This window comes from Epinephelus fuscoguttatus, linkage group LG7, assembly GCF_011397635.1.
Source record: "Epinephelus fuscoguttatus linkage group LG7, E.fuscoguttatus.final_Chr_v1".
Taxonomy (NCBI): Eukaryota; Metazoa; Chordata; class Actinopteri; order Perciformes; family Serranidae; genus Epinephelus; species Epinephelus fuscoguttatus.
Window position 1 is genome coordinate 752,236 of NC_064758.1, and position 16,731 is coordinate 768,966.

Consider the following 16,731-nt stretch of genomic DNA (forward strand, 5'->3'; position numbering starts at 1 on the left):
AGCACAAATTTGACCCACATTTCTAAAAAACTAGCAAAAAATATTAATGTGTGTTTCCATCCAATACCGTTATGTGAATATTACGAGTTGGTTGATGGAGATAAATGGTTGATGGCACAGTTGGATGACCTAATGACTTCAGTCAAAATTAAACAGCAGAGATTTTCTATCAGTTGTCAAAACCAGAACAACTTGTTTGGCATCACTGTTTGGGACGTGGCTACAGAGCCAACATGCTTCAAAGACAAGTACTTGTAGTATCACACTGCATCTTTCTGCACAGTGAGATACTGTGGTTCACTTTATCACCATGACCTTGTGGACAGCAGAGAAAGTTGATATCAGTTTAAACAATTATTCTACCACTTTAAAGCAGACCATTTTAACTCCATAATAGAAAATGGATCTACATAACAAAAGTTAAAAAAGGTACAGAGACTCTCCAATTATGTTCTGAGGGTTCAGTTTTCTGCTTTGAATAAAAATATTACTTCACAATATGAATATTGTAGTAATATTACACCCTAGTATGCTGATCTGTTCCGTACGACATCTATTGCACGTCTGTCCGTCCTGGAAGAGGGATCCCTCCTCATTTGCTCTTCCTGAGGTTTCTACCGTTTTTTTTTCCCCGTGAAAGGGTTTTTTTGGGGGAGTTTTTCCTTATCCGCTGCGAGGGTCATAAGGACAGAGGGATGTCGTATGTTGTAAAGCCTGTTGTAGAGCCTGTGGTAACTAACAGATATCCTCAGTCAGGTCATCTGTCTTTATTACAATCTGTGTGAACACTAAATCTCTTCTGTAATACTGACCCTAACATTAGCTTATGGGTATTTGACTCACATTAGAAGTGTCCTAAAAGTGTAAGTGGTACCTTTGCAGCACATGAGTGTGTGTATGTACAGCAGCTTTCAAAGGTCAGGGTCATCCCCCCTGAGGGTGTTGAACTCTTCAGGGGCTGAGTACTTGTCAGCACCCTGACCAGCTGACTGGCGGAAGCCTGCTGCAATCTCGTCAAAGGTGCGGCCCTTAGTCTCTGGCACCTTGAAGTAAGTGAAGCCGAAGAAGCCGAGTAGCAGGACAGTGAAGATGATGAAGACGTAGGGACCACAGAGTTGCTGTGGGACATCAAAGCCAAAACATCACTTTTTTTTTTTAATTATAGGCACAACTTATAGTAGGTGTGCAACAGTCAACAGTTAGGAAGGTGTAAACATGGTGGTTGTTAGAAATCGCACTCATAGTTCCATATTTAATCATTTCAATCGTCTTACAGGAGGTGCCCCCTTTCAGTTCTCACAATGGTCTACAAGAGGTATTGATACATTGTCAGATGTATGGGCTGACAAAGGAATACGATATTTTAATGATTTGTGTACTATGTACAATATCCCTAGAAGCTCATTTTTCTTTTACCTTCAGCTCAGGTTAGCTTATGGGGTCCTGTGGGGTGTAGCTTTAACAATTAATCCACTCCATTCTTTGCTAGATGTGAGAAGTTGAACTAGAGGTTTAGAATCTAAGATTTATTTGCTCTTAAACTCTGTCTGCAAACCTCTGGCAATCCATCAAATCTGGAGGAGGACTCCAGATTTGATGGATCTTTGCTGTTCTGTGGACGACATTTGCTGGTTAACAGTCTGGAACAATTTGGATGGTACTTCCAAAAGTCCTGACCACAGGCTAATACACTTTAAATTTCTCTCTATTTTCTTCTACAGTTGGTTTACTAAAGCCAAATTGTAGTTTGTTACCTATGTTAACTTATGTTAACCTATGTTAACACAATAAAAAACAAAGCAGTTTGGACTGAACTGAGGATAAATGTAACATTCTAATATCATATTAAATTAAAGCTGTCTTACCTCAATGTACTGAAAGCACATTCCCACTAAGAAGTTGGCAGACCAATTGGAGAAACCAGCAACTGCAATGGCAGCAGGTCGGGGCCCCTGGCTGAAGAGCTCGGCCACAATGAACCAGGGGATGGGGCCGGGGCCAATTTCAAAAAAGGCTACAAAACTGAAGATGGCCACAATGCTGACATAGGACATCCATCTGAACTGGTCCTGAGGGATGCAGCACAGCACAAAGGCTTTCAGTCACTGTATCTAAAAAGCCAAATAGATTTAGATAATCTTAAACACTTACCAACAACGCCATGGCAACAGTAAGAAAAACTGCTGAAACTGCCATTCCCATCAAACCAATGAGTTGCAGAGGTCTCCTGCCCATTCGCTCCACCACAAACAACTGCACAAACAAAAAGAATGTATCTTAGTACAAAATGAAATGTAATGCTGTAGAGATAAACACCTAAGCCTTTTTGTTTTTGGTTCTTTTGGGACTTACAGAAACCACAGTGAAGGCAGTGTTGACCACTCCTGCACCAATGGTTGCATAGACAGGCTGAGACACACCTGCTCGCTCAAAGATCCCAGTCGAGTAGTAAAACACCTAAAGATGATGACATCACACAGCAAACATTCACTTTATATTCGTTAGAATTTGAGTTAGTATGTTTGCACAGTTGTTCCCACTACGCATGCCCTTCAGCTCTTTCTGGGGGTTCTTGAAATGTTCCCAGGCCTGACTTCATCTATCTGACCCTGAATAGGACACACCAACACCTGTTTGTTGCTTTGACTTACAGCGTTGATTCCAGATAGCTGCTGTGAGAGCTGCAGCATGATGGCAACAAAGATAGGCTGGCGGTACATGGGGGAGCGGAACAGCTCAGGGATGGTCACTGTCTTCTCCCTCATCATCTGCTGGCTCTCCTCCTTCATCTCTTGCATGTCCTCACTGACATCATCAGTGCCCCGCAGCTTCACCAAGACTGGAAGACAGTAGATCAAGTTAGAGCTGTGCCAGCCTGGAGAAGGATTTATAAAGCTGCCTTACACGGAGGGTGCCAGATGGGTTTGGCAGGATATATGTGGTCAAAAGATAATGCATTACCAACCTTTCTGCCAGCTCATTTTACTGCAGTAACTTTTAGAGAAGCATGACCGAGTTGGTATCGAGCACAGTAAACATCACAGTTCCTTAAACTCTTGCCAAAGTTGTGATGTTTTATAGATGTGTGTTTTGTGAAATGTATCTGTGTGAAAAATGTGTTAATTCAAATGTCTGTGTGAGTGTGTGTGTGTGTGTGTGTGTGTGTGTGTGTGTGTGTGTATCTCACTGCTGTGGGCTTTGCTCTCCTCGTTGCAGTTAATGAGGAGGTAGCGGGGGCTCTCAGGGCAGAGGGGCAGCAGGACACACTGCAGCACAGCAGGGAGCAGAGTGAAACCCAACAGGAGGGGCCAAAGGGCAGCGTTCCCCATGATGGATTCAATCCCAAAGATCTACACAGCACACACAACACACTGCTTACACATACCGTGTAACACTGTACACTATATTGAGTATCAAAGTAACACCAATGTATTTTGTGATTTATACATAACTCACTCTCTCTGCAAAAATATTTTTCAATGCACACTAAAATGGTTATTGTTATTTATAAATGGATGCACATCCAGCAGACACAAAGAAACAGTCAAGCAACAGCACCAATCAAGTTTCTCTTACAGTTTACATCCTTGTCTGTGAAAACGTGGACGCTCCACACTTATTGTCCCCCCTGGCAGCGCAGAAGGCTGTGGCACCATTTTATCCCAGTAGAGATTTGTGAGAAATTTTGTAATGATTAGCATATTAATTATTAAGTTTTGGACAAAAACATGGTTGTAAGGTCACGGTGACCTTGACCTTTGACCACCAAAATCCAGTCAGTTCATCGTTGAGTCCAAGTGAATGTTTGTGCCAAATTTGAAGAAATAACCCTCAAGGTGCTTGAGATACCACATTCACAATTCACATTCCGCTTAAGGGGACACGCAGACAAAGGAACGGACAACCTGAAAAGAAGGTTCACAAATATATTTCTGATGCACACACAAATATTTCTTGTTTTGTATAAATATAACTCCCATGCTGCAGCTCCACTTACAAATGCATTTTTTCAAAAGGGAATTATCTGTTGCCAATCAGATGTCTCCTTCAAATTCAGCAAATTACATGAGTAGATTGGAGATTTAATTTAATCACATAATATCACATCTGGGCAGTCTACAATTATAAATTAGAGGATGAAGGAGAGAATGAAGGTCAAACAGCTGCCTGCAGGTCAGAGGTCAACCTCAACATGGTGTGTTGTAGCTGCTCTGTGAGTGTAAGAGAGGCATAACAAGTTTAGCTTGTTTGCCCCTTAATGAAATGTTCTTGAACTATGAATGAAGTTGTCTCGTTGGCTCAGTCAGTTAGAGAATGTGTGAATAACCTGTTGATGACTTCAGTGAATGCACTACTTTGCACTGACTGAGTCTGCTGTGTGTTTTCCAACACTGGACAGATACTGGATTAATATGTTTATATAACTCAGCATTATCACATTAGCATAATGACAATGTGGTGCCTTCGCCCTACTAAAGTTAAAACCTTAATCATATCAGGAGTGGATTACTGTGTGCATGTTAACATAGTTGTAGTAAAATGTAGTCAATATGGGGTGTTGGTGGCTTAGTAGATAGAGCAGGCGGCCCATATACAAGGCTGTTGCCACAGCGGCGTGGGTTCATGTCCAGCCTGTGGCCCTTTGCTGCATGTCATTCCCTCTCTCTCTCCTCCTTTCACGCTTTCCTGTCAATTAAAGGCAAAAAATGCCAACAAAAAATATGTTAATGTGGTTACATACATTAGAGTTACAGGAACTAGAACTCAAGCATGAATGGCATCTCATGTTGCAGAAACAATAGACTATTATGTTGTTTCCTTCTGTTACCTGTGGTACACCCAGGATTTAAATAGTGCAACATTGTCTTCTGTTATCTCAATCATCAATGTGATCTCCTAATTTTTGTGTTTCTTCTGGATAGCCTCAATTTGTCATTTGGATGTTTCAGCAGTGCTCTCAACAATCTGTCCTTCAGCTTTGTCCATACAGGAACTCAGTATACCTATTTTCCCTTCTATGTCCTTGACAGTAATTCAGTTCTCTTGTATCATGCTCAATATTCTGCATGAACACACAGATTGCTCTTATGTATGAGGCAAGAAAACATAAGGGTTTACATTTGGTGTAGCCAGTGAATCTGTGGGTGGCCTGTTAACAAAGGAGTCTTGGTTGGTATAGACAGCTGCAACAGTGGTTAATCTTTGGCTCTGTTTATACCTGGTGTTAACATGCATTTTGAATGATCCGATCAGAAGTGGACAGCGCTAACCACAAGTGTAACTGACCACCAAGAAGCACTGGGATCTGATCACTCACACAATTGCCGAGGAAGTCTGGGACATATTTGACCACATATCTTTTGAGGTGCAAATGCTAATGTGTCCTGGTGCATCCTGACAAGGACTAGGTCATCAGTGCAGGACGTGGTGGTTGTTTTGTTGACAGCACACAAAGGCTCTATAAACTTGCTCATTCTGTGATAAGTTGGATTGAGTGTTGCTGTACAGAAACAACCACAAACATGACTAGCGAGCATGATAGCAGCCAGTGGTAGAGTGGTAGAGTGTTGACATAATAACTGTGTGACCTTGTAGCGTAAGTGACGTAGGCAACTGCAATATCTGAACACGTGGTCTGCTGGAGACACATAATAGACACAGGTGTGAACGGCAATGTGTCTCAGCTGTCCACTTGTGTTCAAGTCACCATAACAAATACCAGGTCTGAATACGCTTTTTGACATGCTAAGGAATTTTCCAAGTTTTTAGATCAGGCATTGATATTTTTAGTTGTGAAGGGTTAATAAATGATTCTTATTGCTGGGTCGGGTAGCATTACTCGTTTGTTGGAAATTATTTTTCAGGGTCGTGTTTCAACTTTCTAAGCTTCCATCTTCATTTTGAGTCCATGTAATAGGTCAGTGTGAAGCTTGATATTATCAAACTTCAGGGACATTTCCTTTTATTCTAAAGCAACTGAAAAATGGAAATGAAGAAGTCAGTTGTGTTATAAATGTTAAGGGTCTCACCTGTGCCATGAGAATGCCGATCACTACACCAAGTTGATGCAGAGTTCCTAATGCTCCTCGGAGAGACGTGGGTGAGATTTCCTCGACATACATGGGCACAAAACCAGTGCAGAGGCCACAGAAGAGACCAACTATGAAACGTCCAATGATGAGCATCTCAAAGGAGGCAGCCAGCTTGGAGAAGCCCATAAACGCAGCAGCAATAAAGGCCAGCACATTGGCCGTGAGCATGGAGTTCTTCCTTTAGAGAGCAGAGGAGTAGTCATTAATCGTCTGTTTTTCTTTTAAGGGAAAGCGTGATAATAATTAGTAATGTTATTGGTCATAGGAAGAGCCATACCTGCCAAAGCGGTTGACAAAGAGGCCAACAGAGAAGGAACCGAACATTCCTCCTACAGAGAAGATGGCCACAGAGAGTGACCAGAGAGCTGTTAAAGTGGTCTGAGAGATGGGCTCTGAAAACCTGCTGCTCCAAGTCTCATTGTAGAAGCTCTCAATGATCTAAACCACAAAACAACACACAGTAAACTCAATGTGTTGGATGAATGAGGACAACTTGCTTGTCTCAAGGTTTGTTATGTGGCTGTCCACAATGATGATCAGTCACTCGGTCCACACTGGAATAATTTAACAACTGCTGACTTCAGTGATCCCCTGACTATTCCTGTAGAAGAGCCATCATCAGGTTGAAGTTCACGCTACACTATCATAGTGCTAATCTGACAATGCAAAACTAATATGGTTAACATTATATCTGTTACACACCAGTAGGTAAACATTGTCATTGTGAGCATGTTAGCATTTATCTCAAAGCTCTGCTGTGCCAAAGTACAGATCCATTTCTCACCTTTAATAGTGATTTTTGCCTAGGACAATGAAGTCTAACCTTAATATTGATCCATAGTTTAGGACAACTGTTGTAAATCAATATGCATGGTAGAGTAGATTAGATAACCATAACACTATAGCAGCATACACATTATTTATGGTAAAATGTCCCAATAGGGAAAAAGGACATTTAGCAGAGGATCACCAACACACAATGCATCTTGCTGTTTGTGATTTTCCCACATTGGGTCATTACATATTAAACTAAAGGGGTCAGTTGAGATTAGGCAGCAGTCCACCTGCAAGCACTACATCTTAACCTGCCTTCTAACCGTGAGCTCCTTACTCCTTAATACCTTCAACAAAGTGCTGCATAATCTCATTAACGTGCTCAGTGTCATTTCAGATATCTGTGACATAACCTTCATTTGATGGCCTTGGTAGCTTGTCAACTGCCTTTGAAATGTAGGTGAGTATGAAAAAACAAGGGGACTCCTTATATATATATATATGATAATTAGTATTGCATCCTTTTTAATTAAATAATATATTTGTAAGATCTTCTTTGTGTGCGAAATGTGCTTCCTTATGTATCTTTATCTATTTTGTGCACCCCCAAAATTGTCTTGTGTGCACAAGATTTAAAAAAAAATTACCTTTTGTGACTTGAGAGGTTCTGTAGATGATAAGTCAAAGATGATGCAGTAAAAAACAACAGTCTCAGTAGTGAAGATGTGGCTTTGTTTCTGGGGTATACTAACATTATTATGGAAAGCATAATAACCACTTACGAGAAAACTTCAATCAATATTTTTTTCTTAAATCACTAAAATCAATAGGCCTATATTTAAACAGGCATCTATATGGGACAGGCCTTTAATTCCCTTCGCACAAAACTGTTACTCATCAAAGATCAGGAAATCAATCAAATTGTTTATTTAAACCAGTATGAATATTACTTGTTTAAAAATTAGGAAATTAGGCTCCAGATAACATATCAGTTACAAAAGAGAGAGAGAGAGAGAGAGAGAGAGAGAGAGAGAGAGAGAGAGAGAGAGAGAGTGAGTTCCAGCACTCAAGGATTAAAAAAAAATACTCACAACTTCAATGAATTTTTATGAAAAACTGTGATTCTTTTGATCTGAGGACCCTTACAGACTAAAACAATATGAATAACTTACAGGGTAATTGAGGAATGGACACATAATTTGAGGTAGCCAACAACCTGGTTTTATACAACCAAAGAACTTCTATGAAATAAACAGACCAGGCATCTAATTGAGACAGTCATTTATTTGTGTAGCCACACCAGGCTAGTAAAAGGGACTGTGCATTTTGTTAGGACCAGGCTTTTAATTGAAGTTTTACGGTAAATTATAACTTCTTTATTTCCTAGATTATATAAGTCTTAACCTCTCTAACTCCACTAGGACGCCAACGTCCTCGCTCCCTCCCTCCTCTGTTAAACGGTATCTTTTACCAGTTAGTTAGTTAGTTAGTGCATGCATTATTGTATGGCTCTCCTATTATACCGCATTATTATTCTCACACATTTCTTTGTATGTTCCTTGTCCTTTTCCCTCCTTCTTCCTCACTCTTTTCTCACACAATGAAATACTCACATTCTGGGGAGCATTGATAACACCAGTGTTGTAGCCAAACTGGAGAGAGCCAATCACAGCTGTCCCAACAGCCATCATCAGCTGGGGTGTCACCTGTTGATATGAGCAGGAAACAGATAAAGGTGCAACTGACATATGCATGTGGTCTTAACATTTGAACATCTTCTGTTTAAACAAGAGCCTGTCACACTCCTACAGTGTGATCTGTAGATTTAGACATTCCACAGAAATGTAACAAGCTAACTTTGAAAAATGTCTAATGTTATAATGTTTTAAAGATGCAGCTATCCTTTATGAAGACAACAAGAAGATGAGATAAATACATTTTTATACATGCCAACATTTAGTTTGTGTACTGTATGAATTGGGTCAGACAGATGAACACTGAGACAACAGGACAGATCACCTGACTTTTTACTTTTTGCACAAAACCGGGATTTCCTTTTGTATCAGCCACTGACTGCAGAGCGTAAACGCAAGCATTTGTTACACTTGTCATGCTATAGCTTCTTAACAAATAACTATCACTCAGCAGTCTCTGACATGTTATTCAGCCCAATTTGAGCCATAGAGCCATTTCCACAAACACATACAAATGTAAATACGTTTACCATATAGCACAACACATCATTGTGTTGTGGATGAATTACCAAACCAGCCTGCTAGACACAGGGCCAGGGGCCTTAGGGATAAGTGGGCCCTAAGCCGGACGTGTTGTCTAAAGCAGGAGTGGCCAAACTTATTTGATTGTGAGCAATATACAGAAAAATATAAGGAGTCACAGGACAAATACCAGTAAATGCACAGTTTCCAGTCACTAACACAGCAAGAAAATCAGTCAGTTTACAGGCACAGTTAAGAGGAGCTACGGTTATAGCTCAACTAAGCCGTTTAATTGAACTGCTCTCCTTGTCCCAATATACAAACACAGGAGGGGGATCAATTTATTGACCAAAGTATGTCTGACTACGATAGGTGCTGATATGCCCCCTTTCAGCTTGTTGGTTTGAACCCTTTTCCAGTTGACCTATTACGTCACAGACCGAACGGTCTGTTCCACCACTTTTTCAAACAAGACGCCATTCCGTGTTTTCCTCCTGTTCATGAAATTTAAAATATTTAACTCTTTCAGCTGACACAGCATGAACTGTGTCTCGTTGTTTGTCCAAAAATGTACGGATGAAATGTAGATTTGGCCATGTTGTTACTGGTTTCTTCTTTCTGTTACGCATTCAGTGCTACTCGACCTCAGAAACTGTGGAGCATATGCAGAGAGTAGGCCAGTTTGGGTCCAATTTACTGTAAACATGCAGGAGGAATTCCACTCTCAGTCGCAATATCTGGGTGTGTCAGTCCGACTTTGAAATTAGATTTAGTATGATTTCAGTTAGACTAACATTTTAAGATGTATTTCAAAAGTCCGGTTTTATTTGAGCTAACAAAATAAATAAATTTTCTCTAATGTTGTGTATAGAAAATTTTCTGTCAAAATTACCACAACACTAGACAGTTTAACATTTGACATAACAGTACTTTATTATTGCACCCACATATTACAAAGAATATTTATCTATCTTCTGTCTGTGCTTACAGCTCAGCATCACAGACAGCACGTCGCTCAGAGTAGCTTGGAGTAAATATACCTCTGAGCTAAATTGATCAATTAGGCACAGGCTGAGTGGCCTTGCTGTTGATTGAAAGTGAAGGAGCCATAAATGCAACAGTTAGCTGAGTGGCTATACTTAGCAACATGGCAATCAGTTTTTTGGCAAACAGGCTTCCATGTCAGCTGTAGTGCTTGTGTTGGACATACACACAAGTACTGTCTCCCAACTCCACACAAAAGCAACTTAGTAGTGTCACACAGTGATGTGTACTGTTCTACATTAAATTAAACAACTTTCCATAAAGTACTCCATCTTGACAAACTACAAGTGTAAAATTCTGCTATTAATGCATCAGTATCAATTAATGCAACAGGGCCTAGTGTTGCCATTCTGCTGGTAGCCTACCACATCTAGTAGGCTAAGTGCCTACTGCACAGCCTACTTCAAAGTGCATTTTTAAATGTAGGACTTTTTTTTTGTGGTAATGTATGTGGTCATACTTTTAGATATACGTCCATATGTCTAGATATAGATATGACTTGGAAAACACAGGTATACTTATCAAAGCTTTAGAAATACATTCTCTTTGTGAATTTGACTTGGCAGTGTTCATTTTGCATTGTTGCCTATAAAACAGTATATATGTAAGTATGTAACCATAGTATAAGTATGTTGACTACTTATATAAAAGTGTAATGATTGCTTGTGTGTGTGTGTGTGTGTGTGTGTGTGTGTGTGTGTGTGTGTGTGTGTGTGTGTGTTCTACAGTGACCATATTACTTTGTAGAATAACTTTATATAGACTATAATCTGATCAGAGATGTTTTACTCACTCCATATGACACTATTGCTTTGCTATTACCTACCACACAGAACATGAGAAGCTGGAGTTCCACCATTGTTGGCCTCTTTGTCCCACAACTAGTGGGTTTATAATCTTGTCATGTGTGATGGTGTGATGGCGCAGCAGTTACCTGGCCGCTGCACTCCATTCCGGCTGCTTGGATCACTCACAAACCCCAGACTTCACTTGAGTCTAGAAAAAAAAATCCAGATGGTAGTAATCCGTTAGGCCAGGGTACTCTACTTTCTACAAAAACATGTCTGCAATATCATTTAGTCCAACACTGATGTAAACAAATCTTTCTCAGTTCCTCCCTCCACTCACCTGCTGCAGTAAGCAGCTTAGTGACGTCAGCACTAAGTGGATCTTAATGGGCTGTCACATCTCCAGAGGAGTAGTAGAATCAATGCGCTGATTCGCTCAGAGGGAAACACAGCAAGACAAACACGTGTATCATCAGACTGGTAGGCCTGATCCTGGCATAACTGTCAGATATGGATCAAATATTCATCAAAATTGTAAATATGTAAATATTCCCCTTGACATATGAAGCACCTAGAGCATGGAAGAAGATGACAACCCCTTTAAAAAGATATACATTTTCCAGTATAAATCTGACAGATACATTTTATAAACAATTGGTAAAATGATAGTAATAATAATAATAATAACAGGCAAAAATATTTGTGTGCATATAGGCACTATTTAAGCAAGTATAAAAAAAATTAAAATGTAACAATTTTTTTCCTTGTAATCATGGCCTCATTTACCTCTTAAGCCCCTTTCCCACTGCACAGCAACAAACATAAAAACACACAACAAAAAAACCCAAAAACAGCTAACAACAGCTAACATCTAGCTTTTTAATGTAATGGGAAAGGTTACAGTGGACATTCATACCCAGGTCAGATGACTCTGCAGTAGCTACAGGTATTAACCGACTCCAACCCTGATCCGCATTAATTATTAAGATCCGAGCGCTGGCCACAGGCGGCTGCGAAGGCCCTATTGAGATTGCTCTGTTTATTAGGGCCGGAGCGCCTAGCAGTGCTAGGATCCTATTGAAACGCAAGGAAGTTTTAGGGCCCCAGCACTTAGCGGTGTGAGGACCCTTTTGAAATGCAAGAAATTTTTCTTCTTCTTCTTCTTCTTCCTCCAAAGGATTTGCCATTTTGGGAGCCTTAACATACCCCAAAACTCATCAAACTTTGCAGATATATCACAACTGGTAAAAATTTTGATATTTTAAGGGTCTTGCTCTTGCCAAAAAAATGCCTAAGTAGCGCCCCCTATGAAATTTTGAGGAAATGACATTTCCTGTTGCCAGTAGGGCAACAGGAAATGTCATGTTTTAGACTTTGATGGACATCTCCTACAAAAATGACCAGATCCACCTCAAACTTGGTCAAAAAAAAGTCATAAGACGTTGATGACGCTTTATTGTGGAAACTGTGAGTTTTCGTTGAAGGGCATGGCCATGGCCTGGCGTCGAACTTTGATGTTTCGTCGTGATGATAAACGTTGCTGTAACTTGACTCCACGTGGGAATATCTTGCCAAAACTTCACACATATGACGACAGTCCAGCCCTGAACACATGTACAGAGGAGTTTTTAATCACCGCCATAGCGCCACCTACTGGCAACAGAAAGTTACTTTATATATTCTTTGATGTCCCACTTCTAGCAGGTTAATCAGACCTACCTTAAACTTGCTAATCTCCTCAGATGTTGATGATACTTAAAAATGAAGCTCTTGAGTTTTCATCAAACGCTGTCACCGTGGCGCTGCCTTGTTCACCATTAAACACAATGTTGTTTTGAAGGGACAAGGGATGCTTGAAAACTCACCAAACATGGCATACACATCACAGGTCGCACGTCCTGTTGTCTGATGTGATTTTGATTTTGTGATGGCTCAACAGCGCCCCCTAGAATATTTTAATTAAGCAGCCCCAAAGCTGGTTTGACCTGCATGTATGAAAATTGGTAGGCACCTGTAAAAGTCTATCATGTACAAAAAAGCCTCTTGGAGCCATGCTCCAAACCCAACAGGAAGTCTGCCATTTTGAATTTACTTGTGCCACTTTTGTGCATTTTTGACCATTTCCAGGGCTTGTAGATTAACGAACATGTCCTACGGATTTAATCAAATTTGCTCCAAACTTGGTTTATGTGAGCCTGACTACATTGGACCAAAAGTTACTACAGGATCTGCCCAATATTGAATGGCGTGCCGCTGCGAGTGTTGGATTTTGCGGTTTTGCCATGAGAAACGAAAGTGCTATAACTTTGGCGTAAATGGTCTGATATCCACCAAACTTCACATGATTCATATTAGTCCTGCCCTGAACACATTTACATAACCATATTTCTTGATACTCATAGTGCCACCTAGTGGTGACAGGAATTAAGTCTCATCAAACACTTATCTTTCAATTTATCTGAAAGTTGTGGTGTATATTTGATGTATAAACGCATGATGAATCATTAGTGCACTCTCCAACTCCCTTTAGTGGAAAGAGGAAGTGATACAAAATGTGAAATATTGCATTCTAGCACTGTATCAAGGATATGCCAAGTCACTCCTGCATGCGATGTCTAACATTGACATAAATGAACTGACACACCAGAAGGCGTCCTGCCAGCCCCCCCCGAGTTGCGTGAAGGTGCTCGGGCCTGTTCATAGCTGCTTGCAGCTTTAATTAGGGCCCGAGCAACTAGCGGGTGCAAGAACTTTATTGAAATGCAAGGATTTTTAGGGCCCAAGCACTGACTGAAGGCCGGGCGAAGGCTCTATTGAAACTGAAGGAATTATTTGGGCCCAAGCGACGACAGAGTCGTCCATGAGGACACTATTGTAATCACGCTGTTTATTATTTTTTATTAGGGCCCAAACGACAACGAAGTCGTCCGTGAGGACCCTATTGTAGTCACGCTGTTTATTAGGGCCCGAGCGACAACGAAGTAATCCATGAGGACGCCATTGTAATCACGCTGTTTATTATTATTATTATTATTATTATTATTATTATTAGGGCCCGAGCGACGACGAAGTCGTCCGAGGACCCTATTGAAATCACACTGTTTATTATTAGGGCCTGGGCGACGACAAAGTCATCCGAGGACCCTATTGAAATCGTGCTGTTTACTATTATTATTATTATTAGGGCCCAAGCGACGACGAAGTCTTCCGTGAGGACCCTATTGTAATCTCACTGTTTATTATTATTAGGGCCCGAGCGACGACAAAGTCTTCCGTGAGGACACTATTGTAATCGCGCTGTTTATTAGGGCCTGAGCGACAACGAAGTTGTCCGTGAGGACCCTATTGTAATCACGCTGTTTATTAGGGCCCAAGCAACGATGAAGTCGTCCACGGAGGACCCTATTGAAATTGTGCTGTTTAATATTATTATTAGGGCCCGAGCGACGACGAAGTCATCCGTGAGGACCCTATTGTAATCGTGCTGTTTATTATTATTAGGGCCTGAGCGACGACAAAGTCGTCCGTGAGGACCCTATTGTAATCACGCTGTTTATTAGGGCCCAAGCAATGATGAAGTCATCCACAGAGAACCCTATTGAAATCGTGCTGTTTATTATTATTATTATTATTATTATTATTATTAGGGCCCGAGCGACGACAAAGTCGTCCGAGGACCCAATTGAAATCGCACTATTTATTATTAGGGCCCGTGCGATGACAAAGTCATCCAAGGACCCAATTGAAATCGCGCTGTCTATTATTATTATTATTAGGGCCGAGGCGGCGAAGTCGTCCGTAGGACCCTATTGTGTCGCGCTGTTTACTATTATTATTAGTGGGGCCCGGCGGCGGCGAAGTCGTCTGTGAGGACCCTATTGTAATTGTGCTGTTTATTAGGGACCTTGGCTGAAGGGCAAGGACCCTATTGTTTTTGTAGTGCTTATTAGGGACCTTGACTGAAGGGCGAGGACCCTATTGTTTTTGTAGCGTTTATTATTAGGGACCTCGGCTGAAGGGCCTCTCTCCCAAAATATATTTACTCCTACACTGTTTATCGTAACTGCTTCAAACTCACACACATGACAGCTCTACCTCTGGTGAACATTACTTGTACTTTGCTGAGTGGTACAAAGCGAAGGGAGCGCCGATTTTTTCCTCATTCACTCCAATGTAAACTGAGAGGAGAAATTTTGGAAACAGCTGAGGTGCAACACATTTGTAACTCGCTCTGGTGACCACATTTTTGAATCTAGAAATATAAAACATGACACGTGCGTTCACAAGAAGTGGCTCTCTCTCACAATCACTTTATTTTCATTATTGGACCAACGGTTTGGGTATGGGAAGAATTTGTTTGAGGAGTTAAATCTCCTCTAAAACAGGTCTCTTCTCTGTGTTCTGTCTGTCTCTCTTTGCTCTTCTGCCAGGTGCACCTAGTTTATTACCATGGCAACCAGCTGTGTTACAAACTCACACAAACATGATGTGTGTGTGTCTACATCTTACATGCAGACATGACAGGCACAATCTCCATTTTAACCCTTTAGTTGCCAGAGTTATTTGAGGAAAATATTAATTTCAACATTTCAAAAGGCTTTCGCATGAAAGTGGTGAGAGATAAAGGCATACTGTAAATGAGAAAACTGTTCATCATGACCCAAAGTTTGTGATGGGAGTAAATTAACTCATCTAATTTGCATATCGTGGCGTCACTAGGTGGCGGCCATATTGGATTTCATAAATCTCAGTAAAACAGCATTTTTAACATGTTTACACAGTACATTTCTTTTGTTTTGTGCTGTTTTTGCCGTCTCTTCCTCAAAATAAAGGAAGAGGAATCTGATGGGAGTAAAGTAACTCATCTAATTTGCATATTGTGGCGTCACTAGGTGGTGGCCATATTGGATTTCATAATTCTCAGTAAAACATTCAAATATTCAAATCATTCAAACTTTATTTTATAATAGGCAGCTATTCAGTGTGGCGTCAGCTTTTCAACAAACTTTCAAACATTCAAATCATTCAAACCTTATTGTATTCAAGGCCTATACTTTTTGCTGCGTTTATTCTCACAGACCAGTCCTCGCCGAAGACACTATTGTTTTTGCTGCGTTTATTATTATTATTAGGGACCGAGCCTAGAGGCAGAGGACTGCTCAAGGAGCAGTCCTCGCCGAAGGCGAGGACCCTCTTGTTTTTGCTGCGTGCGTTTATAAGTGACCGGGCCCAACAGTAGTGGACTACTCACAAAGGCGAGGACCCTCCCTATAGTTTTTGCCGCATTTTTTCTCACTGACCAGTCCTCGCCGAAGGCGAGGACACTATCGTTTTTGCTGCGTTTATTCTTTATTAGGGACCGAGCCCTAAGGCAGAGGACTGGTCATAGAGCAGTCCTCGCCGAAGGCGAGGACCCTTTTGTTTTTGGAGCGTTTATTATTATTATTAGGGACCGAGCCTAGAGGCAGAGGACTGCTCAAGGAGCAGTCCTCGCCAAAGGCGAGGACCCTCATGTTTTTACTGCGTGCGTTTATAAGTGACCGGGCCCAACAGTAGTGGACTACTCACAAAGAAGTGACCTATACCTACCTATAGTTTTTGCCGATTTTTCTCACTGACCAGTCCTCGCCAAGGCAAGGACACTATTGTTTTTGCTGTGTTTATTATTAGGACCGAGCCTAGAGGCAGAGGACTGCTCAGGAGCAGTCTCGCCAAGGCGAGGACCCTCTGTTTTTGCTGCATGCGTTTATAAGTGACCGGGCCCAACAGTAGTGGACTACTCACAAAGGCGAGGACCCTCCCTATAGTTTTTGCCGC

General features: G+C 41.1%; 1 protein-coding gene across 2 annotated transcripts; it reads right to left on the bottom strand.

The window, feature by feature from the left end:
• Nucleotides 1–911: 911 nt before the first annotated feature.
• Nucleotides 912–11,165, bottom strand: LOC125892010 (solute carrier family 2, facilitated glucose transporter member 1-like). Of its 2 annotated transcripts, none has more exons than XM_049581716.1 (10): nt 11,061–11,165; nt 8,480–8,572; nt 6,370–6,530; nt 6,030–6,270; nt 3,188–3,350; nt 2,652–2,839; nt 2,353–2,457; nt 2,152–2,253; nt 1,866–2,069; nt 912–1,118 (listed from the first exon to the last, which is right to left on the bottom strand). In XM_049581716.1, exons 1-10 carry the CDS (start codon nt 11,076–11,078, stop codon nt 912–914), a joined length of 1,482 nt encoding a protein of 493 aa, XP_049437673.1. In that variant the 5' UTR covers nt 11,079–11,165. The 2 variants fall into 2 exon arrangements, with proteins under 2 accessions (XP_049437673.1, XP_049437674.1); XM_049581717.1 differs by lacking the exon at nt 11,061–11,165 and adding an exon at nt 9,543–9,566.
• Between the last annotated feature and the right edge of the window lie 5,566 nt (nt 11,166–16,731).

What these genes read in the sequence shown, in the direction of transcription:
- LOC125892010 (XM_049581716.1), bottom strand. An exon ending in TTATCAATGCTCCCCAGAAT is followed by an intron (nt 6,531 to 8,479) that starts GTGAGTATTTCA and finishes TTTGTGGTTTAG; the next exon opens with ATCATTGAGAGCTTCTACAA. An exon ending in CTGCCTTCACTGTGGTTTCT is followed by an intron (nt 2,254 to 2,352) that starts GTAAGTCCCAAA and finishes TTGTTTGTGCAG; the next exon opens with TTGTTTGTGGTGGAGCGAAT.